This window comes from Canis lupus, chromosome 1 (assembly GCF_048164855.1).
Source record: "Canis lupus baileyi chromosome 1, mCanLup2.hap1, whole genome shotgun sequence".
NCBI lineage: Eukaryota > Metazoa > Chordata > Mammalia > Carnivora > Canidae > Canis > Canis lupus.
The window spans coordinates 116,951,965-116,976,775 of record NC_132838.1 but is presented as its reverse complement, the minus strand read 5'-3'; the positions used below and the strand labels follow the sequence as shown (position 1 = coordinate 116,976,775).

Genomic DNA, 24,811 nt, shown 5'->3' with positions numbered 1-24,811 from the left:
ACATACCCACTTGGGGGACACACACAATCACTGGCACTCTGGCCCACCCAATATCAACCAGTCATAACTGAACATTCACTCTAGAGACACAGTCACACTCACACAGGGAAAGAAAGACACGTTAAACACACAGCACCACCCACATCAACCGTTTCACAGACACACTCCAAGGGACACAAGAGGGATACACACCCACTGTCACTACACAGTCACAGACACACAATACCACCCACGCTACAACATCGTGCAACCAAAACCATACGCTCACCTTGGAGACATGTAATCATAACCGCACAGACACCCACACCCGTCTCACAGTCACAACCACACTCATACTCTCAAGAACAAGGCGTACAGTCACCCATACAGAACAGGGACACAAAGCGTTACCACCCCACAATAGTACGGACCCCACATCCCAACACACAGTATCACACATGGTTACACAAACAACCAGACTTGCACCCTGGAGACCGGCGGCCACAACCGTACACTCACAGTCACCCACACCTAGTCATGCAACCACAAAGACTCATTCACAGTCCGGAATCCTCAGCCCGCTCCCGCCAGCGCTCACAGACCAGAGGCTCTGGACACGCCCCGTCCCCGCCCCGGACTCCCAGACCCCTCACCTTCTGCCTCCCCTTGGTCGCGTCCGGGTCCCTGTGGAGCTAACGATCTCGCCACGACGTCAAGAAAGACGTAACGTCGGGCCACTGTGGACTCTGGGAAACGTAGTCCAGAGCCAGAGCAGACATAGATAAGATGGCGTCCTCGTACCTGAAAGCCTGAGTTTGGCCGTTTGACACTGCGCCTGGGGGAGCTTCAAAGACGGAGTCCCTGCTCCAAACCTCCCACCAGGCTTGAGCTGATTTTCTTCTAGAGCAGAACAACTCACCCTGAGAGCCCCATAATCACAGGAGGAGGCAGCCAAATTCGTGTGGGACAGAGTGCTGACCAGCAAAGCCTTAAGGGAAATGTAGTTCAAGGCCGGAAAAACGGCGTAGCTGTGACAGAAGGTAATCAAATACTAGCCTGGGCCTGGCCACGGTGACCGTGCGGGCCGCGTCGCGGAGACTTCTGGGAGTGCTTACTCGCCCTCGGAGTGCGCAGGCGCAGCGCGCCGAGTGGACATTTTGGTCTTTGTCCGCGGGTCAGTCCGGCCCCTGGGTCCACGTGGCGCGAAAGTAGGAGGTGGGATGTGGGCGTCTTGGGCCGTTCGGGTCGGGGAGGTTGAAGGGGAGGAATCTGGATTTGTTGGGGCGCGGCGCGGGGGATGAGGAGTGGGTTTAAGAGCTTCTGGCCTACATGTGGGGTGGGGGTGGGGGTTTCTGAGGCGGGTTCGAGCGTGTGTGACCCTGAGTTTGTCCGTAAGTTTGACTGGATGTTGGGATTATTGAGTGAGAAACTGTGGGTGCAGGATTGTAAATGGCTGCATCTGAGAGGGAGATGTAGGAGACCAGCATTGAGGCGGTAATGTCTGTGCCGCACTTCCCTTGTCGAAAGTGCTGATAATAACGGTGCCATCTTCGTGGAGTGTTTTTTATTTGAATACTCGGAGGAGGGGGGGAAAGGCTAAGAAATAACTTAAAAGTGAATTTTTATATAAAAACGCGTTTACTTTTAATTGGAGTAGAATGCAGATTACCGTGGTTTCTTCTTTTTTTAAGCAAGCAAAGAATATTTCAAAGGCACTTTTTGTTGGCGGGGAAGCTTCACACGATCTCAAATCTCCTGCTCTTCAGGGTATTTTAATAGGGCTGCTGTTAAGTCCTAGATTAAATATCGACGTTGTACTTCGAGTAGCAGCGTCATATAGCACAGAAAGTCCAGGATTAGTCAAGGGTTTGAAGTTCTAGGTTAGGCACGGTTTTCCTCATTCTTTGAAGAAAAATTTAGTTGTTGCAATGTTTATCTATTAGTCTGACCTAGATTCTAGGTGTCCAGACGCCTAAATGAATTGAGGTGTTCCCAGACGAAGGGATTTTGTGAAGTAATAGACCATTAACTGCTGTCTGCAAAGATGCTTTTTCTAAGAAATCCTTAACAGTTATCCTTAACAGAGCTTTAAATAATAAGAGTTAAAGTAACTGGGTACTAATTTAATATCTACAAATCAACAGTCTTCAAATAGCCAGTTGGAAAACCTAATAGAAGAAAACTATTTACAATAGCAATAAAAAATTGAGAAATAATATGCAAAACTATTAGAAAAGAACTTTAAAAAGTGCTGAGAGGCATAACAAGATATTATTCAAATAGATACACTACGTTTTTCAATAGGAAGACGGCATAAAGAAGCATGTGCTGATTTAAGTAAAGTTATTAATTCAATATGATACTAATAAAAGGATCTACAGTTTTTTTGGGGGAGCGGGGGAACTAGATAAGCTGATTCTGCAATTCATATGGAAAAATAAACTAGAATAGCCAGTAAAACTCTGAAGAAGAAAAAAAGCAGTTGGGGTGTGGAGAGGTGGGAGCCCAGCGCTAATATATGTATATATATATATATTTTTTTTTTAATTTCAATTCCAGCGTAGTTAACAATGTTACATGTTTCAGGTGTACCATATAGTGATTTAGCAGTTTATGTATTATTCGGTGCTCATCAAGATAAGTGCTCTTAATCCCTTTCAGTTGTTTCACCCATCCCCCCACCCACCCACCTCCCCTCTGGTAACCATCTGTTTATTCGCTATAGTTAAGCATCTGTTTTTTGATTTGTCTTTTTCCTTTGTTCGTTTGTTATTTTTTCCTAAATTCCACACGCGTGAAATCATATGGTATTTGTCTTTCTCTGACTGACTTATTTCGCTTAGCATTATACTCTCTCTCTCCATCCATCTACTGGTAATGTATTTTAAAATATAAATCCTCAGAAATTGAAATCATATTGATGTTAGCACCAAGCAGGCTGGTGGAAGGAAATTTGGCAACATCTATAATTACAAATCTATTTTCTGTTTGGCATGGCTGTTTCCCATCTGGAAATTAATCCTACAAATGTACCTGCATTTGCATGAAATGATACAGATAAGAGGTTGCTCATTGCATCAGTGTTTGGCATAGGAAAAGATTAGCCATCACTAGGAGATTGGTTTGATAAAATTAGGTCCATCTATACAACAGAATAAGGAGGTGTACAAAAGAATGAGGAGGAAGCTTTTTGTATACTGACACTGAAATAACTCTAGAATGTATTGTTCTATGAAAAAAGCAAGATGCCAGAAATATATGTTATGCTTCATTTGAAGTAAGAAGAGGCAGAAATAAAAATGTATGTTTGTATTTGTTTTGCTTAGAAAACTCAAAAGATAGTCAAGAAACTATTAAAAGTGGCTATCTCTTTTGGTGTAATGGTACTGTATAGGTAGAGCAAAGGCAAATACATTTTTTTCCCTTTTTTTTGGTAAAGATTTTTATAATTTGAGAGGGGTGGGTTCGAGGGGGGGGGGTTCAGGGAGAAGCAGGCTACCAACTAAGCACAGTGTGCACATGGGGCTTGATCCCAGGACCCTGGGATCAGGACCTGAGCCAGAGGCAGGCAGACGCTTAATGGCCTGAGCCACCCAGGTGCCCTGGCAAATACTTTTTATATTGTTTTTCTAAGTATATGAATTTAGTATTTCAAAGTTAAGGTTTTTTTCTCATCTACAGAAAATAATAGTATCTGATTCATGAGGTGGTTGGGTTGTGCAGATGGAGTTCTGAGTACTAAAGGATAGTGCCTGCTATGTAATAAGAACTTGATATGTTTTGAATAGCAGTATTATTACTATCTGCAAAATAATAGTTCCTTAGAAACAGTACAGCCATTTGTACTCTTTCTTTCTTTCTTTCTTTCTTTCTTTCTTTCTTTCTTTCTTTCTTTCTTTCTTTCTTTCTTTCTTTCTTTCAAGATTTATTTATTCATGAGAGAGAGAGGCGCAGAGGGAGAAGCAGGCTCCCCACAAGGAGCCCAATGGGGGATTTGATCCCCGATCCGAGATCACGCCCTGAGCCAAAGGCGAACGAATGCTCAACTGCTGAGCCACCCAGGCGTCCCATCTGGTAGAAATTTCGAAAGATTCAGATATATATAGATGTTCTTTTTTTTTTTTTTTTTTACCATATTTAAACTTTTTTTTGTTTCCTTTTATAACTGGAATGAGGAAGTTCGATTTCTGTGTTCAAGTTACATTCATCTTTAGAAACCATCATTATCTTTTTTTTTTAAAGATTTTCAAAATTGGGCTGCCCCTGTGGCGCAGCGGTTTAGCGCCGCCTGCAGCCTGGAGTGTGATCTTGGGAGGCCTGGAATCGAGTCCCAGGTTAGGCTCCTGCATGGAGCCTGCTTCTTCCCTCTGCCTGTGTCTCTGCCTCTCTCTCTCTCTCTCTGTGTCTCTATGAATAAATAAATAAAAATCTTAAAGATTTAAAGATGTTCAAAATTTATTCATGAGAGACACACACACAGAGAGGCAGAGACATAGGCAGATGGAGAAGCAGGTTCCATGCTGGGAGCCTGGCGCAGGACTTGATCCCGGGACTCCAGTATCATGCCCTGGGCCAAAGGCAGGCACTAAACCGCTGAGCCACCCCCTTTTTTTTTTTAGATTTTATTTATTTATTTATTCATGAGAGGCACAGAGACTGAAGGAGAAGCAGGCCCCCTGTGGAGAGCCCGACGCAGGACTGTCCCAGGACCCCAGGATCACAACCTGAGCCAAAGGCAGACCTTCAACCACTGAGCCACCCTGGAGTCCCTGGAAACCCATTATTATCTTTTTCATGAGAATGTTCTTTGATTTCTGTGGTGGTTACTTTCTCATGGTTCTAATTCCTAGAACCTCTGATGATTTTTAAGAATCCCAATTGTGACTTGCTTTTGGCCAGAGTAAAGCAGAGATGATCTTGAAATGTGTAACATCAGAAGAGGTATATGATATGACTGATCCATCATTAGTGATTATATTTTTCCCTTTTTGACCAAAATGTAATCTGTATGGATTTACTTTGTATCATATGAATGAATATTCACTCCCCATTGATTTAATGGATGGATTTTTTTTTTTTTTTTAAGATTTTATTTATTCATGAGAGAGAGAGAGAGAGAGAGAGAGAGAGGGGCAGAGACACAGGCAGAGGGAGAAGCAGGCTCCATGCAGGGAGCCTGATGGGGACTCCATCCCCGGTCTCCAGGATCAGGCCCTGGGCTGAAGGCGGTGCTAAACTGCTGAGCCCCCCTCCCTCCCCCCGCGGTTGTTCTGTTTCATATTTTTCTGACTTGTAAGCATCATTATAAAGTTGAGTTCTAGCAACTATAACTAGTTTCCTTTCTGATACTCTATTACCACAATTTTAGCTGTGGACATTCCTCCAAACTGACTCCTGGTTCATTTTGACTTGCTGCCATTTAGTTTGAAAACTTTCTTGCACTCCAGGCCCACCTTGTACCTTCCCTCTTGGAATTGGCCATTTCTCCCAAGGAGCTCTCATTCCTTTTATTGGAGAATGGTAATAGAGCCCAAGATCTGGGTGCTGATGTTCTCATTGCTGCACGGGTAATATTGTTTCATGGCATCTTAGTGATAGAGCAAGAAAATTATTTTTAAAAATCACTAGTTCATGTATTTTTATTTATTTATTTAATTTTAGTTCATGTATTTTTAAATCCAAATTTTATGATATTTTTACCTAATAATTAGCTCCTAATTATATCTTATAGTAAAATTTTTGAAACATATTAACATGTGCTTATTTTCTTTGTTTTATCTTTCAATATAAGGAAGATGGTTTCAAAATAACATTACTGGTATTAGTAGTAACCATGTACATACTTTGTCACATGAAAAATTTCTTTGTGGCTATTTTGTCCCTAGGATGCATCCCACTAAAGATGTATAGTCAATTCACTGTCTTTGTCAGACTCTTTTGAAATAAATCCATTCTTCTTTTTTTTTTTTTTTTTAAGATTTATTTATTTATTTATTTATGAGAGAGAGAGAGAGAGAGAGAGAGAGAGGCAGAGACACAGGCAGAGGGAGAAGCAGGCTCCATACAGGGAGCCCAATGTGGGACTCGATCCCGGGACTCCGGAATCATGCTCTGGGCCAAAGGCAGATGCTCAACCGCTGAGCCACCCAGGTGCCGCATAATATTGCAGTCTTAAAAAAAAAATTTTTTTTTCAGCACAAAATAAGATGTCCAGTAAGATGTCCATTCTTTTTTTTTCTTAAAAAAATATTTTTTTTTGTAATTTCAAATTTTTACTTAAATTCCAGTTACTATATAGTGGAATACTAATTTCAGAAGTAGAATTTAGTGATTCATCGCTTATATATATAGCACTCCATGCTCATTACAATGCATGCCTTCCTTAATACCCATCAGTCATTTAACCCATCCCCCCCACCTGGCTTCCCTCCAGCAACCCTCAGTTTGTTCTCTGTAGTTGAGTCTGTTTTGATCCTTGTGTTCTTTTATGGCTTTGCTTGCTTCTTAAAGTTGTAAAAATTATAAAAATTCATTTTGTTTTTGTTTAATTGCTTTGTGGCAGTATTTTTCATATGCGTTTACTCAGCTGTTGAAAAATCATGCTGTTCACTTTCACTTTTTTTTTTTTTTAAGATTTTATTTATTTATTAGAGACAGAGAGAGGCAGAGACACAGGCAGGGGAGAAGCAGGCTCCATGTAGGGAGCCCGTCGCGGGACTCGAACCTGGGTCTCCATGATCACACCCTGGGCTGAAGGCGGCACTAAACCTCTAAGCCACCGGGGCTGCCCTACTGTTTTTTTTTGTTGTTGTTGTTGTTGTTTTTGGGTTTTTTTTAGTATTTTTGTATGGACACAGACAAATTATTTTGTTTATTCATGTTTGTATGAGAGATTTTCTGAGACCATTACCAGGAAAAAGGAAGCATCATAGTATCCTGTGCTTCAGAGCTCATGTGCCTCTTCTAGCGTTTAAAGCAATGGAGTTCCTCACCTCCTCTGGCTTACTGACCCTAGCCTGTTTGAAGCCAACTTCTATCTCTATCTCCCTGTTTCCCATAATTCTTCATAGTACTTGCCTTCCAGGATGATACATTTACTTTCAGAAGTTGCTAAATCTGGGGACCCCCTATTCCTAAGTACTTTTTTTTTTTAATTTTTTTTTTAAGATTTATTTATTTATGATAGAGAGAGAGAGAGAGGCAGAGACACAGGAGGAGGGAGAAGCAGGCTCCACGCCGGGAGCCCGATGCGGGACTCGATCCCCCGACTCCAGGATTGCGCCCTGGGCCAAAGGCAGGCGCTAAACCGCTGAGCCACCCAGGGATTCCCCCTAAGTACTTTTAAAGCCTACTCCTGCTTTCCCTGCAGTCCTTTTCTGTTTAATCTAGGTCTTGCTTTTATTAGTTCCCTCAGGGTGAGGCTTGCTCATTTAGTAAAGAAATATTAGCTGCAGATTTCTGAGCTTTTTAAGTTCTTGGAATCCCTCAAAGCATTCCCAGTTTTTCCTAGGCTTTTTACAACTCACTGTTTAGGCTTCTTCTTTGGGTCTGCTTTTGGTACATGGAATTTGGGAGGAGTTTTTTGGGGTGGGGTGGGGGAGAGTTTTTCTGTTTTTTTGTGGGATTCAATCCCAGGGCCCCAGGATCACGCCCTGAGCCACTCAGCCACTGAGCCACCCAGGCATCCCTGGAGGAGTTTTTTGGTTCCTAGTTTTGTTGTTCATTATTAGACTCAGTTGCAACAGTTCTCAAGTTCTTCCTTGAAGAAGTTCTTACTTGAACTTGTAACTCAAGTTCTTACTGTCATTCTGAGAATAAACATTTGCCAATAATTTCTGAGATCTGTTATTTCAAAGATTCCTTAGCATTTTGTAGTCTTCCTTGCTGTACCTACCATACTGTTTTGGTTCCTGTACCATATCTGCTATTTTGGGTATTTGGGGCTACACTTAATATAATTTAGATTGAACATATTCTCTACTGGTTTTGCAAAAGATAACAGAATGTGGATTGGCTGCCCACCACCCCCATTTTTCTTGATATTTTCTGTAGTTTGCATAAGTACTTGAAAGATTCAAAACTAAGCAGCCACCATGCTTCTTTGAAACCTTTCCTTGCCTCTTTGACTGTTGGGTGTTCCTAGAATTCTGCCCTTGACCCTCTTTTTCATGACCTGTGTATATTCTCTAAGCAGTCATAGCCACATTCCACCTATGTCTTCAGCAGCACTGATATTCTCACAGCTGATAAATTCCCATTTCCTTCCTTGGCCTATTCTGAGCTCCTTATATGTATGTGCAGTTGCCTAATGGGTATACTTGTCTGCATGTTGCTTGCAAACCTGACACTCTGGGGCGCCTGGGTGGCTCAGTCTATTAAGCATCTGCCTTCCGCTCAGGTCATGATTGGGGTCCTGGGATTGAGTCCTGCATTGGGCTGCCTGCTCAGTGGGGAGTCTGCTTCTCCCTCTGCCTCTACCCCTGCTTATGCTTTCTTTCTCTTTCTTTTTTTTAAAATTTTAAAATTTCTTTTTTCATGAGAGACACAGACTGAGAGACAGCGCAGAGAAACAGGCAGAGGGAGAAGCAGGCTTCTCTCGGGGAGCCCAACACAAGACTCAATCCCGGATCCCGGGATGACGACCTGAGCCAAAGGCAGGCGCCCAACTACTGAGCCACCCAGGCAGGCGTCCCTCTCTTTCTCAAATTAATAAAATCTTTTTTAAAAAATCATTTCGAAACCTGATACTCCAGAATATCAAACTTGATATCCTTTTCCCTGCAGATTTTCTTCAGCCAACTCACCCTCTCCTATTTCTTCTCTGTGTACATTACTGTCTAAATTATGTTCTAAGCCTTCCATTTCTGCCACACCCCAGTGCAAAAATTGGTGACCAAGCTTTTTAAACATGCATTGTAGATAGTGTATATGTGTATAAGTAGTAACTCAAGTTTTTAGTATTTTACTTTTTTTTAATAGGATTTCAACTTTATAAAAAAGTTGGATTAGTTCAGAAAGTCCTATATGTCTTTTACCCAAATTTACCATTTACATTTTGTCTTTTTGCTTTATTTTTCCTTCTCTGTCCAAATATTGGTGTGTATAATTTTTTTGAACCATTTGAGACTAAGTTGCATGCATGCTTCCTTTATAAGTATTTCAGCATGAATTTTCTAAGAACAAGGACATTTTTTTTCATAACCATAGTACAGTAACCAAAATTAGAAAGTTTTTAACATCAACACATTGCTATTATATAATACAAAGCCCATATTCAGGGGTACCCAGGTGGCTCAGGTTGTGCTTAGAGTCCTGGGACTGAGTCCTGCGTCAGGCTCCTCACAAAAGCCTGCTCCTCCCTCTGCCTCTGTCTCTGCCTCTCTGTGTCTTTTACCAATAAATAAATAAAATCTTAAAAGTCCATATTCAAGTTTTGTCAGTTGTCCCAATAATGTCCTTGCAAATGTTTTTCAATAAATGAATAAACATATATGGGACATTTAATACAGTTTTAATCAGATTATAATACAAAGTAAATACTAGGATTCCAGGAAAAGCTTTTGTAGCTTAATTCCTGAATACTGTAAGAACAATTTCCTACACATTGTATCCTGGCAACCTAGTTCTGATTGGCATCTACTGCTGTTGTCATAGTTGAATTAAATTCATCTAGGAATAAGGGCCATGGTTAAATCCACTTAGGAACCTATATAGGAATGTGTGGTGCAGAACAGAGGCATCTAGTTATGTAAAGTATGAACAGCTTTCCTATGTAAGTAAAATTCTGAGAAACATTTTTTTTTACCCCATTTCTGAATGTGTGGAAATTTAAATGGTTTGATGAGTATGGCTTTGAAATTCAGGATTCAGATAGTCTTAGTCCTTTTGCTTATTATAATTGTGTGTGCTTTAATCTCTAAGGCAAAAGGTCATTACTTCGTTCTTTTTCACAGGGCCACTTCCTTGCGCATCTCTGGAAACTGCACCTTCCTCATCATTCAGAAGGCCTGGAGGCCCCAGGGCTCAGCCTGAGGTCTAGGATGGTACTTTGGCCTCCAGCATTAATATTCTAGTGCTGTGTCATTTCCCCTAAAACAGGTTGTAAACTGACCAAACTCTATCTGATCCTCTGTTGGAATAAGAAGACACTCTGGATGGTAGAGAACAAAGTGGAAAGGAAATTTGTTCAGGTAAGTGAATGCCAAGCCAGGTTAACAGTTATTCAAACAGCACTGACACCTATGAAATACTCAAAGATGAGGATCTGGTCTGAGTTACTTGGTATGAATTCTTTAGATACCAAAGTTATATTGACAGTTATTTCTTTTCTGCTTCATTACTCTATTATTTAATCAAATTCTAGAGGGCCAGATGCCCCTCTTACCTCTGTTCTGGATGTCATCCAGATCAGTGTATGTCACATCACACTTTATTTATACTGCCTCTGTGTGATTATTTTCTCTTTCATTGATACCCTCAATCTTATACCTCCCAGTGTGTATAGACTTCTTCCCTTATGCATTTTCTTTTATAGGTATATAAATCTTTATATATTGTCTCATGTTTAGGTTGCTTTTTATTACTTGCCACCTTCTTTCAGTCTTTCAGTGGTTAATGCCTCTGAGTTAGGTTTTATGTCTGTAATCATGCTTCCTGTTGCCTTCTTATCCACCTTCACCCCCATTACACATCAGCAAAATCCTGCCTCCCTTTCTTCTATCCCCATATACCTCTTTCAGAATTTGTCGCCTCAGAAATCAGTTCTTTCCCTTTCTGCTGTATGTGTGTGTGTGTGTGCATATAAATGTTATGAGTCTGTATTTGGTTTTTACGTAATAACATGTAAAATTTTTAAAAATAACGTAAAATTTTTTAACTTGAAGGTGTATAGTGAAAAAGTATTACCTCTGACTTTACGTCCTATAGATTTTTTTCAAAGATGCAGTCACTTTTGAGTTTCACATGTATCCTTCTTGAGGTAATCTTTGAATAAACTAGCATATATTATATATCTGTGCTATAAATATGAATATGTATGTAAGCCTTCAGTTTTCATATAAAGGGCTATATGTATTCTGTGTCTATTAGTTGTTTTTGTTTCCTTTTCTAGGAGAGACTGTCAACACATAATTTATTTAGTCTGTCTCCTATTTATGAACATTTAGGTTGTTTCTAGACATACACTTTTATTTTATTTATATGTGGGATTCAGTCACAGGCAGAGTGAGAAGCAGGCTCCATGCCGGGAGTGGGACTTGATCCTGGGACTCCAGGATCGCGCCCTGGGCCAAAGGCAGGCGCCAAACTGCTGAGCCACCCAGGGATCCCTAGACATATACTTTTAAACACACAAGTGTTTACAAGTGTATATATACTTATGTTGTTCGCAGAGTCATGTAGATATAACTAATGATTTATTCCAAACGGAAATGCTAACTCAAAGTTACATTTATTTATAGACTTGACAGAAATAAGCCTGTTCTCAAAAGTAGTAAACCAATTTACATTTCTATCAATATGGTATATTCATATACCATACTGTTGAATGATATTATTAGGCACCATTTCAGTTACTAAGGAAATGTCAGTAATCAGACCTTTCAAAAATTCCTCCCTCCTGAGGTAAGACACACTGTGGTAGTTCTCTGGAGAAAAATTAAAGTAAGGAAAACCAGCATAGAGATGGCCAGTTGGCAGTTACAATTTTAAATCAGTTGGTCAGGGAAAGGTCTCACTAAGAGGATGACTTTTGAAAAAAAGATCTGAAGAATGCAAGTGAAGCATGTAGTATTTGATGGAAGAGCGTTCAGCCAGAAGGAACAAAAAGTGTTAAAAGCCCTGAAGCTGGAGCTTGCTGTTTTAGAAATATTGATCAGGGCAGAGTAGGCTGGCTCAGAATGAGCAAAACGGAGTTAAGAATAGGTTTGGTTAGTTAACAGGCCAAATCATAGACTTTGGCCTTTATTCTGAGTGATTTGGGAGACCATTAAGGGTTTTGAGCAGAGAGAGGAGTGATAAGATCAGAATTAGATTTTGGCTGCTGTATAGAATATAAGGTATAGGGGAGGTAAGGCCAGGAGATTAATCAGAGGCAATTGCAGTAATCTAGGTAAGAAAATGATAGTAGTTGAGCTAGTGACAAGTCAGATTCTTCAAGATACTTTAAAGAAATAGCTGACAGGATTAGCTGATAGATTGTGTTGTTTATTTTTATTAATTTTGTTTATTTTAGGTTGTGTTGTTTTTTAAGAGGAAGAGGAATAACACCGATAACTCCAAAGTTTTAACTAGAAGAGAATGAGTTAACATTTCCTGAGATAGGAAGACTTCAGGAATTTTGGGAGATAGATCCAAGAGGTTTATTTTGTTTTGGACTTGTTGATTGTGACATGTCTGTTGATCATCTAAGTGCATATTCATATAGGCAATTAGGTATACCAGTAAGGAATTTAGGGAGTTAGAAAGTTGTGACCTTCTGTTCTGTACTACTAATAAGCTGCTTTATTCACTGATGGGATCTCTGTATTTCCTTGCTCGGTCCCACTTTTCCTACCATTTAGGGATGCTGGTGTGTCCACCAAGTCTTCTTTATCCATCCTACATTCCTGGATTCTGTTGTTAAAAACTAGGAGGTAATGATTTGACGCCTGAGGGCAGTGCCTTATGTTTTCAGAGAGCATTGTGCCTGAGAACTCTTCCTAAAACAGCAGTGGCAACTGCCTGCTAACATCCTTTTCTCCTGAAACATTAGAATTACAGCTACTTCTTACTCTTCTCAACAATGCAGTTTTCCCTTTTTTTCCCGTTTTATCCTTCACAGATGTGAAAAGCGGGCAGAGATGTTCTTATTTTACTATTTTAGCAGAAAGGATCTATTTATGTTATGTGAGTCATCCGGTAGGAATTCTCTTCCATTTCTGCTTGGTTGGTGCCTTGACCTGAGGCATTGCTTTATCTTTCTAAGTGTTTTCTTATTTTTTGCTTTCATTTTTTCCTCTTACTGGATGGAGGTGGCTCCTAGAACGCTGCATTCCACCTTTCCTCCTTTTCTTTATAAATTAAATCCCAGAGAAGACTTTTTCTTTTTGAAGATTGTATTTATATTTATTTATTTGAGAGAGAAAGTGCCCACCTGTGTGCTAATGGGGAGGAGCAGAGGGAGAGGGAGAGCAAAAAAGAATCTGAAGTAGACTCCACGCTCAGTGCCACAGCTGGGGCTCGCTCAATCCTACAACCCATGAGATCACAACTGGAACTGAAACCCAGAGCCAGATGCTTAACTGACCCACCCAGGCATCCCAACACTTAATTATTCTGAAGTTAGAAGTAACTCTGTAGTATCAATTCTTATTTTTCCAGCCTTTCTATCTTGCCCACCATAATTTTACCTATTTACAGGATATAACTGTTAGACTTGTTTCATCTTCTTTTGTCAGATAGTTAAGTTAATACTATAATACCCAAATTGGGGATTTCAGATCATTATTTTTAGGTCTAGAGAGATTACCTAAAATCAATTTCATACTATGTCTAGACCATTTCTCATGATCCTTGAGATATGGTAGCCAAGCCTTTAAAAAGATATACTTTTAATCTTTTTTTTTTTTTTTTCAAAAATTATATATTTATTCATGAGAGACAGAGAGAGAGAGAGAGGCAGAAACACAGGCAGAGAGAGAAGCAGGCTCCGTGCAGGAAGCCCGAAGTGGGACTTGATCCCTGGTCTCCAGGATCATGCCCTGGGCTGAAGGTGGAGCTAAACTACCCCGATATACTTTAATCTTATCAAGATAGGACATATTAATTAACCATTAATGTAAATATGAACATACTTTCTTCTCTCTGTAAAATTCTTTGAATCTTGGCTTTTGATTATGAAATGTTCTATCTATTCAGGTCTTATTTATCATTTAAATATGTTCTTTTATTGATCTCCCCTTTGACCATCCTATTTTATATTTTCATGGATATTCAAAAGTCCTGTGTAAATCCTGTCTTATATGTATTTACATTTTGGTATCTGGAGTCTATATTACAATCTGTTGAAAGGAAGGCCCATGTTCTTTCTGTCTCTAGTTTTGAGATACTTGTTAAATAATCTATGAATTACTGTCGGAGGATTCTTACTGATCAGTTCTTCAGTTTTTTATCCATGAACATTTTCAAATATTAAAAACTGAGAGACGAATACAGTATTCTCCCATATACCCACTGTATAGATTTTTTTTTTTTAAGATTTTATTTATTTATTTGTGAGAGAGACACAGAGAGGCAGAGGGAGAAGCAGGCTTGCTACAGGGAGCCTGATGTGTGGGACTTGATCCCAGAACTCCGGGATCACACCCTAAGCCAAAGGTAGATACTCAACTGCTGAGCCACCCCAAGTGTCCCATCCACTGTATAAATTCAGTAATTATTTTGCCATGTCTGTTTTATATGTATGTGCCTCTGTCCCTGTGTATGTTGCTAAAACATCATGACACTTAACCTCTAAAAAATTAAGTATGCATTTTCTGAAAATAATGGCATGACTCTACATAATCACAGTATCATTACTCTTAGATGGATTAGCCATAATATTCTAATATGTAATAATTAGTCCATATTTAATTTCCTCTATCTCCAAAATACTTTTTATATTAAAAAAGTTTTTTCCCTTTTTCTTTTCTTTTTTAAATAGGCTCCATACCTAATGTGGAGTATAGCTTCATCTTTAAAATCTCATTCTTTTTTTCCTCCGATGATATTGCCCCTAGCATTTAAAAATTTTCTACTGTCAGCCCCTCAAAGAATAGAGCAATTAATGGAATCTAGCATCTCAGGTTATACTTAGGATGTTAAGACTTAGCTATATACAAATTTGGTTTAAAAGATACTTAGTATGAATCACTTACTTTAGGAAAAGTGAATCTAATTGTAATTAGAAGTTCAGTGAAAGATGTTCATAAGTAAGAGATAAGACTGGAAAAATCTTTTTAGGAGCATGTTTTTGGACCTGCTCTCAGGAGTTTCTGTAGATTTTAAGATGGTTACAAAATAGGAGGGATCAAGCTAAGCCAAAGAAGAGCATGAGGAACATAATATGCATGATTGTTATTCATTGATTGCATAATTAATATGCTTGGCAGGCTCTTCCTCCAGATATCTGTAAGGATCACTTTCTTTAATATCTTGAATCTTGCTCAGAGGCCACTCTATCTAAAATTAAAGCTCTCCCCTTCTTTGATTTTTTTTTTTTCTTTTCTGTAGCAGTTTCAGCTTTTTAACAAACCATCTCTTTATCTGTCCACTAGAATCTTGATGAGGGAGGACAGTGAATTTTATCAGTTTTGGTCAATACTGTTAATCCCTAGAGCTTAGAAGTGTGCCAGATACATAGTAAGGAAAGAAAAAGATATTTGTTTTTTTTTTTTTTTTTTTTTTTTTTTAATTTTTATTTATTTAGGATAGTCACACAGAGAGAGAGAGAGAGAGGCAGAGGGAGAAGCAGGCTCCATGCACCGGGAGCCCGACGTGGGATTCGATCCCGGATATCCAGGATCGCGCCCTGGGCCAAAGGCAGGCGCCAAACCACTGCGCCACCCAGGGATCCCAGAAAAAGATATTTGTTAAATAAGTAATGAGAAATGTTTTGAGTAGCAGTTCTCAAACTTACACTTTTGCTTTTTTCTTTTTTTTTGATGACAGCTTTATTGAGATAGAATTCACATAACATAAAATCCATCCTTTTAGAGTGTACAATTCAGCGGTTTTTAGTATATTCACAAGTTGCACGACTATTACCACTAACTCCAGAACACTTTCATCCCCATAAAAGGAAACCTGGTACCCATTAGCAGTCACCTTTACATTCTTTTTTTTTTTTTTTTTTTTTAATTTTTTATTTATTTATGATAGGCACACAGTGAGAGAGAGAGGCAGAGACACAGGCAGAGGGAGAAGCAGGCTCCATGCACCGGGAGCCTGACGTGGGATTCGATCCCGGGTCTCCAGGATCGCGCCCTGGGCCAAAGGCAGGCGCCAAACCGCTGCGCCACCCAGGGATCCCCTTTTTTTTTTTTTTTAAACTATTTATTTATTTTTTTTTTAATTTTTATTTATTTATGATAGTCACACACAGAGAGAGAGCGAGGCAGAGACATAGGCAGAGGGAGAAGCAGGCTCCATGCACTGGGAGCCCGACGTGGGATTCGATCCCGGGTCTCCAGGATTGCGCCCTGGGCCAAAGGCAGGCACTAAACCGCTGCGCCACCCAGGGATCCCTCACCTTTACATTCTTAAAAGTTGAGGACCATCTGGATTTTAAAAGTTCTCATAACAAGAAAAAGATCTGCATGTGGTGACGAATGTTAACTAGACTTACTGTAATCATTTTGCAGTATGTACAAATATCGAATCATTATGTTGTATATCTGAACTTAATATACTGTATAATGTTATGTCAATTATACTTCAATTTTAAAAGTTTAAAAAGGGATGCCCAGGTGGCTCAGCGGTTGAGCACCTGCCTACAGCCTAGGGTGTGATCCTGGAGTCCTGGAATCAAGTCCCGCATCAGGCTCCCTGTGTGGAGCCTGCTTCTGTCTCTGCCTGTGTCTCTGCCTCTCTCTCTCTGTCTCTCATGAATAAATAAATAAAATCTTTAAAAGAAAAAAAACAAGTTTAAAAAAATTAGCTAATGGTCACGGTGCCTGGATGGCTGTTGGTTGAGCATCTGCCTTTGGCTCAGGTCATGGTCCCAGGGTCCTAGGTTTGAGTTCAGCAGGGGAGTCTGTCCCTGCTCATGTGTTCTCTCATTCACTCTCCCTTAAATATATAAATAAAATCTTTAAAAAAATAGTTAATTTTTTTAAACACAAAAAAAATTTGTTATGTGGGCCTTCTTTACCACAATAGAATGTATAAACAAACTTGAGGACCTTTTGGTTTATGTGGACTTTAGTGATATTTAGAAGTAAAATTGAGAAGGTTTTTTAAGTGTATTTATTTAAAAAATAATAATCTCATTTTTTTTATAATCTCATTATTTGTAAATCTGAATTATATTTCTTGGGATGCTTGGGTGGGTTAGTGGTTGAGTGCCTGCCTTTGGCTCAGGTTGTGATCCCGGGGTCCTGGGATCGAGTCCTGCATTAGGCTCCCCACAGGGAGCCTGTTTCTCCTCTGCCCATGTCTCTGCCTCTCTCTGTGTCTCCCATGAATGAGTAAATAAATAAAATCTTTATATGTGTACATATATATATCAGGGTATTTTATGGCCTATTTTTTCTTTTGAAATGTTATGGTGATACGTCTAAGGATGCATCTTTTATTCATTGTGCAAAGCACTGAATGTGCCCTTTAAGTCTAGAGATGCATGGCTTATAAGAGAAGAAGCCTTTTTTTGTTTTTCTTTGAATTATTCCTCTAATCAGTTTTCTCGTTTTGTTTTTCTGGATCTTACTTCACTCAGCTAATACAGTTATCTTGGTTTATGCTCTGAATTTGTTCTTTAAAAAAATGTATTGAGGTATAATTGACCTACAACATTATATTAGTTTTAAATGTATATTTTTTTCCTTTTTTTAAATTTAAGTTTAAGTTAGTTAACATATAGTATATTATCAGTTTCAGGGATAGAATTTAGTGATTCATCAGTTGCAAATAACACCCAGTGCTGATTACATCAAATGCCCTCCTTAATGCCCATCACCTAAATTACCCCATCCCTCCACCAACTACAACATAATTGAAGTTTGTATATATTATGAAATGATCGCAGTAACTCTAGTTAGCATCTGTCAAGACACATAGTTCCAGAACTTTTTTTTCCTTAGGATGAGAACATTTAAGAACTACTTTCTTAGCAACTTTTGAATACACAATACAGTATTATTAACTGGAAATTGTACCTTTGACCCCTTTAACCCATTTTGCCCACACCTCCCTGCCACTTACGGCAGCTCATCAGTTTGTTCGCTATGAGCTTGGTTTGTTGTTTAAGATTCCACATATAAGTGAGAGCATACATTATTTGTCTTTCTCTGACCTTTCACTTAACTGTAATGCCCTCAGATTCCATCCATGTTGTCACAAATGATAAGATTTCATTCTTTTTTTTATGGGTGAATAATAATCCCATTGTATGTATGTACCATATCTACTCATTCATCCAGTGATGGATATTTAGAGTGTTTACATATCTTAGCTGTTGTAAATAATCCTGCAGTGAACATGTTGGCACATAGATCTTTTTGACTTAGTATTTTCATTTTCTTTGGATATATACCCAGAAGTGAAATTGATGTATCATGTGGTTCTATTTTTAATTTTTTGAGTAACTGGCCTTGAATTTGTCATTTTATTTCTTAAGATTGGATTTGTTTGAGAGAGAACAAGCAAGAGAGCAGGGGCAGAGGGAGAGGGAAAGGGAGAAGCAGACTCCTTGGCTGAGCAGGGAGCTTAATGCAGGGCTCATAGGATGCTGACCTGAACCAAAGGTGAATGCTTAATGGACTGAGCCACATTGGCATTTCTAAGACTTTATTTTTAAGTAATGTCTACACCCAGCATGGGGCTTGAACTCACAACCTCAAGATTAAAAGTCTACTTAGCCAGCTAAGTACCTTTGAATATGTTTTCTTAAAGCTTCTTTCAGGAAATACTTGTCATTTGTGCTAATATTTCACTGGCCAAACAGGGTAGCTGGTCATCCCTGAGTTTGCTTGGACCAAGTACTATAATCCTTCTGCAGTAAGATGATTCTGTTACTATTGAATGACAATACAGTCTACCTTCCCAGTCCCCATCTTAATAATTTCAAGGGGACTTTTTGTTTCTTGCTTATAGAGAACCCTGCTACTGTTGCACTGATAAAATATCTTCTCTTTGGTTTTAGGTTTTGTTGCTGTGTACTGTTCCTTACCTTTATTCCTCAGACTTTTTTTTTTTCTCCTTTTGATGTTGATCTCCTTTTGATGTCTTATTAGAAGTCCCTCAAATGTGTGTGAAATATTGGCTGCAGTCATACTTAAAACTGATCCACTAAAAGGTGATCATAAGCTCTTTCATGCCTTGGATGCTTTTAGTCCTCTGGTAGATTTCAGTGACCCAAAAGTAAAATGCCATGGGGTAGGGCACCTGGGTGGTGCCATTGGTTAAGTGTGTGACTCTTGGTTTTGGCTAGGTCATAATTTTAGAGTAGTTAGATCGAGCCCCATGTCAGGCAGCGTGCTCAGCAGAGTCTGCTTGAGATTCCCTGTCCCATCTCCGTTGGCCCCTCCCACTCATTCTCTCTCAAATATTTTTTTAAAAAATGCCATGAGATGCCTGACTGGCTCAGGCAGTGGACTTTTGACCTTGGGAATGTGAGTTCCAGCCCCACGTTGGGTGTAGAGATTATTTAAAAATAAAATCTTAGGGGAAAAAAAGAAAAAATGCCTATGGACCCAGAGTCTCCCTGCAGAATGATTACACTGCTTTACTCACAAACTCTGGTGTGGCCAGGTCCTTGTTTTGGCCAAAAAAAAAAAAGACTATAGGTGACAGATACCATCTTGGAGGAGTATCCTGAGGGTTTTCATGGGCCTTTCAGGTTCTCCAGAGAAGGAGCCATTCATATCCTGCTCACAGGTATATATACCTAATTGCCAACAGTTTTTGGTATGAGCTACAGAATATCTTGGAGGTTTCAGCATAGTATGTATAGATTTAATTCCATTGGTTTCAGTGTAGCACCTTGTCATCTGAGCCCGGTGCTTCTCTGAATAAATTTCTGCAAAGAATAATTTCCATTTCGTACAAAGGGGTGGTCTTACTGGGAGAGATAGTGCTCCAACTGCATTTTATATAATTTTTTTTTCAGCTACCATCCTTTATTCCTTTTCGAGAGGTACCTGATTCCTCCATTTCCTTAGTCTTTCTGATATTTTGTGGCATAAATTGGCTTATTTGACATTGGCATCTTCTGTAGTATCTTTACATACTTAAACTTTATCAGCTCTGCTGTGTTGAAAATCTTTTGTGTGCTCATGTTATTGAAAAATTTTTAATGTTTGTGTGTATTCATGTCTCTAGTCATGTCCTGTTTTCTTGTGAGCTTGTACCATTTTCCTTTTGTTTGTCTTTTTAATGGGATTTTGGGAGGAAGCAGTCGTTAATTCCTTTCCTTTTCTTAGGCATCCAGGGAGACTTTAACAATTTTATGTCTTTTTATCCTACTTGTTAATTCCTCATTGTTACATTCAATTTCCTGAACTAAGAAATGGGAAAGGTTATTTTTCAAGAGTAATCCTTAAGTTTGTGTGCCCATGAACTTTACTTTTCTGTGCATGTATCCCCCACAAGAGTTTCCTTTTCAAAAGTTGTTTGGTGACATTGCTGATGAGGATTTTTTCATACTGTGAGACGGGCTTCCAAAGTACATCCCAAAAGCACAATCCAAAATTTTATAGGAAAATTAATAAATAATGATAACATAAAGCTAACATTATTGAGTGCTTACCATTTGTCAGCCACAGTACTAAACACTTTATATATTAACTCCTTTAAATGATGATTCTTTGTACTCCCATTTTAGAAGAAGCCTGAGAAGATGATGAGCAGATAGAGAGGCAACAAGACTTGGGAATCAAGTTGCATCCATCTCCAGTAAAGAACAGACTGAGAAAAAAACAAACAGTGAATATAAGAAAATTGGAAAAACACTTCCTCTGATCTCAGACATTATATATTTAAGGGGAACACCTCTTTCAGCTTACCTAGAGTTTGAAACACAATTTAGCTTATAGCCATGAAGGAAGTCGTGTAGGAAAGAATCATCAATTTAATTTGGTTCAGAAACCCTGCCACAGTTTATTCTTTATGGTAATAACCCCTTTAATTGTAAATTAGCGTGGAAATGCCTTCAGTTAAAACAGTTTGAACCCCATCTGAAAACAGAGCATTCATACTGGAGAGAAACCCTATGAATTTACTGAATGTGGGAAATTTTTCACTCATATGTCACATACCTCATTAAATGTAGAAGTCAAGCTGGAGAGAAACCCTGTTCTTCTGAGGAATACTGAGGAGCCTTTAGCTAGATGACAAATCTCATTAAGCAGAAGAAAATTTTTACTGGAGAGAAACCAGTGAATATAACAAAACCTCATTGAGCATTAGAAAATTTATACTTGAGGAGAAAGCTTGTAATGTACTGCATATGATAAAAGTTTCCTCTTGAATTTTATCCCTTATTTTACACCTGGAAGGTCATACACAGAGAGCCCTTCAAATGTAAGAAATGTGGAAATACTTTCAGCCAAAAGTAAATTCTCATTCATCAAAAAATTCATAGTGGAGAGAAACCTTGTGAATGTGGGAAAGCTTCCATTCAGATGTCACACCTCAGTCAGCAGAGAATTTGTAGTGGGGAAAACCCCTTTGCTTGTAAGGTATGTGGGAAAGTCTTCAGCCACAAATCAAATCTCACCGAGCATGAGCATTTCCATAATAGAGAGAAACCTTTCGAATGTAATGAATGTGGAAAAGCCTTCAGTCAAAAGCAGTATGTCATTAAACATCAGAACACCCATACTGGAGAGAAGCTTTTTGAATGTAATGAATGTGGAAAATCCTTCAGTCAGAAGGAAAACCTCCTTACCCATCAGAAAATTCACACTGGAGAGAAACCTTTTGAGTGTAAGGATTGTGGGAAAGCTTTCATTCAGAAGTCAAATCTCATCAGACACCAGAGAACTCACACGGGAGAGAAGCCTTTTGTGTGTAAGGAGTGTGGAAAAACCTTCAGTGGCAAATCTAACCTTACTGAGCATGAGAAAATTCATATTGGAGAGAAACCCTTTAAATGTAATGAATGTGGAACAGCTTTTGGCCAGAAGAAGTACCTCATAAAACATCAAAACATTCACACTGGAGAGAAACCCTATGAATGTAATGAATGTGGAAAAGCCTTCTCTCAACGAACATCACTTATTGTACATGTGAGAATTCATTCAGGTGATAAACCCTATGAATGCAATGTATGTGGAAAAGCCTTCTCTCAAAGTTCATCTCTTACTGTACACGTGAGAAGCCATACAGGTGAGAAACCCTATGGTTGTAATGAATGTGGGAAAGCTTTCTCTCAATTCTCAACCCTTGCTCTGCATTTGAGAATACATACAGGTAAGAAGCCTTATCAATGTAGTGAATGTGGGAAAGCTTTTAGCCAGAAGTCACACCACATTAGACATCAGAAAATTCATACTCATTAAAAACCCTGTAAATATCTTAAAAATTGGAAAGCGTTCATCAGGAATTTAAGCCTCATAGTGCATCAGAAATAATCATACTGAAGGAAAATATCACAAATGAGGAAAACAAAAGCAAAAAACTTAACTGGACACCAGGGAATTTATACTGAAGAGAAAAGACATTTGTATGATAATCTACACCTAACAAAAAAGCTGATGGTGCAGGTAATGCTGAAACTTTAGATGCATTTCCACTAAAACTGGGAATGTGAAACATGTTTCTTGTTGCTGTCTGCATAGACCTGGAGATTTTCACCAATGTAATAAGTTGTAAGTATTGGAAAGGAAGAGACTTACATTGATTTAGCAGAACAAGAGATTCTGGAAACACCTATGCATTTATTAGAATTTAGAATATGATAGAAATGGCAATAGGAAGTGAGAAGATAATGGGACTGTGTAAACAATGATTTGGAGGTAATTTGTTCTCCAAGGAAAAAACAGACCATGAACTATATACACCGAGGGAAGATCCAGGAGAATAAAAATAGGAATTCTGAAAAAGCTATATACTGAAATGGTTATGACGTTGGAAGTAGGGAAACATTCCTGATAACAAGTTCAAGAATACCTAGCAATTCTGAGTTTGTATGCTTAGGAAATATATACCAGTCTATTTACTGTGGCATGATTTGTAGTAGCCATAAGTTGGAAACAACTTAAATGCCCATTGGGAACAAAATGGAGAATACTTAGGATGAAATACTGTATATCTGTAAAATTTAACAAATGATATCTACATGTATTACAGAGAATGATCTCAAAAATCATGTTGAAGGAAAAATGAAATGCAGAATAACACATATATTAAAATGACACTTTTGTAAATTTTAATTAAAACTTTTCTCACAAAATTCAGTACTATGTATTGGTAATGGATACATATATGTATGTATGTTTTTAAAATGTTTTTGAAATGGATTGGAAGGATACAGACCAAACTCTTGATAGTGGTTGCTTGTGAAGAGTGGAGAAGGGAAGGGGATGAGTGTGGGAGGGACGGGATGGTTTCTGTTTAAAGGGGACTTCAATTTTATATATAAACATCCATTTCTCTTAAAAACTAAAAAGACTGCAAGTAAATATATCAAAATACTGGATAATTCTGGATTGTGGTATATGGATATCTTGTCTTATTTTTTGTACTTTTCTGTATTTTTAAATTTTCTCAAAATTAATAAGAATGGGGGTGAGGATGGGAACACTGTACCTATAGAAATCATGTTCTAATGGATTCATTCCCAATCAAGTACTAAACTTTTTATAGAAAATATTTCTAAAATTTTATCAATGATGAGTGGATGGACTTGCTCTCTATGTAATATGAAATTATCTATTTTATTAAAATTAAAAATGACAGCATAATCCAAATCTCTTATTTTTACATGTTATGAGTGTGCACTGTATATGGTTTTTCTTTACATTTCTAATATTATTTTGCAACGTATCGTTTTAGCTTAGAAATTTTTAAGAACTTTTAGTTAAATAAAGGTACATACACTTCATATAACTTTTCTTTTTCAGATAAACTGATTTTGGAGTATCAGTTTTCTTGTCCTATGCATTTTCATGAGAACAGCTTAAGTTTTGGGGGCACCTGGATGGCTCAGTTTGTTAAGCTTCCAACAATGCTCTCAGTTTATGTCTCTCCCACCCCCTAAAAAATTTATTTATTTTTGCAGGGGGAAGGGCAGAGTAAGAGGGAGTGAATCTTCAAGCAGATTGCGCGTTGAGTGTAGAGTAGAGCCTAATGCAGGGCTCAACCCCAGGGCCCTGAGATCATAACCTGAGCTGAAATTAGGAGCCAGACACTTAACTGGCTAAGCCACCCAAGCACCCCAAATCTTAGACCTTTCTAATATGAAGTCCCCCATCCTTTTTAAAAAAGGATGTTATATACTAAATCTATTCAGGAATTGCACCACCTGGTTTTTTGTTTTTGTTTTTAAGATTTTATTTATTCCTGGGAGACACAAAGAGAAGCAGGTTCCTCACAGGGAGCCCAATGTGGGACTCAATCCCTGGACCAGGATCATGCTCTGAGCCAAAGGTAGAGGCTCAGCCGATGAGCCACCCAGGCGTCCCTGCACCACATGTTTGTATGCCATTAATAAATGGCCTCCATTTATCACCTGCAGTTAAGAAAAATATTCTATATAAAGATTAGTTCTAAAATATTTTCCTAAAGTATTTTTTTTATCCTTAATCTGTTGTGCTTCACTTAGCTCTTAACTGCCCCTGTGTTTGTGCAGCTTTGGAGTTAAACAGAATAATTCAATCCTGACCCTAAGACAAAACCAGGGGAATGCCTATGTGCCCAACTGGCCATGGCCTAAGATTCCTTCTCCCCACAAAGCAAGACTTGCAACAGAGCAAGACTGGTTGTACTGGCTCATAGAAGAGAATTGAATGAAGTTGAGAATTGTCATATTACTTAGCATGTCACGAGGTGGGTGATCTGAACCCCCTAAGTACTTCATTCTAATTGATAAAATATAGATCTAAGTGACTTGACTGTCCCACACTTGAATCATGAGTTAAGATTTATAAATCTTTGT

At 38.7% G+C, this 24,811-nt stretch overlaps 2 protein-coding genes across 15 annotated transcripts in view; one reads left to right on the top strand and one right to left on the bottom strand.

Moving 5' to 3' along the window:
- ZNF565 (zinc finger protein 565) overlaps nt 1-1,087 on the bottom strand; it is a 36,095-nt gene extending 35,008 nt beyond the window's left edge. For 5 of the 10 annotated variants that reach the window (XM_072768617.1, XM_072768536.1, XM_072768466.1 and 2 more), the window contains exon 1: nt 633-1,087. The gene's annotated coding sequence lies outside the window, so the exon portion shown is untranslated. The remainder of the gene's footprint in view (nt 1-632) is intronic. The other 5 variants (XM_072768382.1, XM_072768721.1, XM_072768660.1 and 2 more) reach the window with 2 other exon arrangements.
- On the top strand, nt 741-23,618 carry ZNF146 (zinc finger protein 146). 5 transcript variants are annotated; one of them, XM_072770480.1, is made up of 3 exons: nt 741-1,019; nt 9,933-10,169; nt 20,537-23,618. In XM_072770480.1, the coding sequence occupies exon 3, from the start codon at nt 21,336-21,338 to the stop codon at nt 22,212-22,214; it is 879 nt and encodes a 292-aa protein (XP_072626581.1). In that variant the 5' UTR covers nt 741-1,019; nt 9,933-10,169; nt 20,537-21,335; the 3' UTR covers nt 22,215-23,618. The 5 variants fall into 5 exon arrangements, with proteins under 5 accessions (XP_072626581.1, XP_072626505.1, XP_072626822.1 ...); XM_072770404.1 differs by lacking the exon at nt 741-1,019 and adding an exon at nt 1,042-1,194; XM_072770721.1 differs by lacking the exon at nt 741-1,019 and adding an exon at nt 1,096-1,194 and having other exon boundaries at nt 10,078-10,169.
- The last annotated feature ends 1,193 nt before the right edge of the window (nt 23,619-24,811 follow it).

What these genes read in the sequence shown, in the direction of transcription:
- ZNF146 (XM_072770480.1), top strand. Translation starts at nt 21,336, where the DNA reads ATGTCACACCTCAGTCAGCAGAGAATTTGTAGTGGGGAAAACCCCTTT.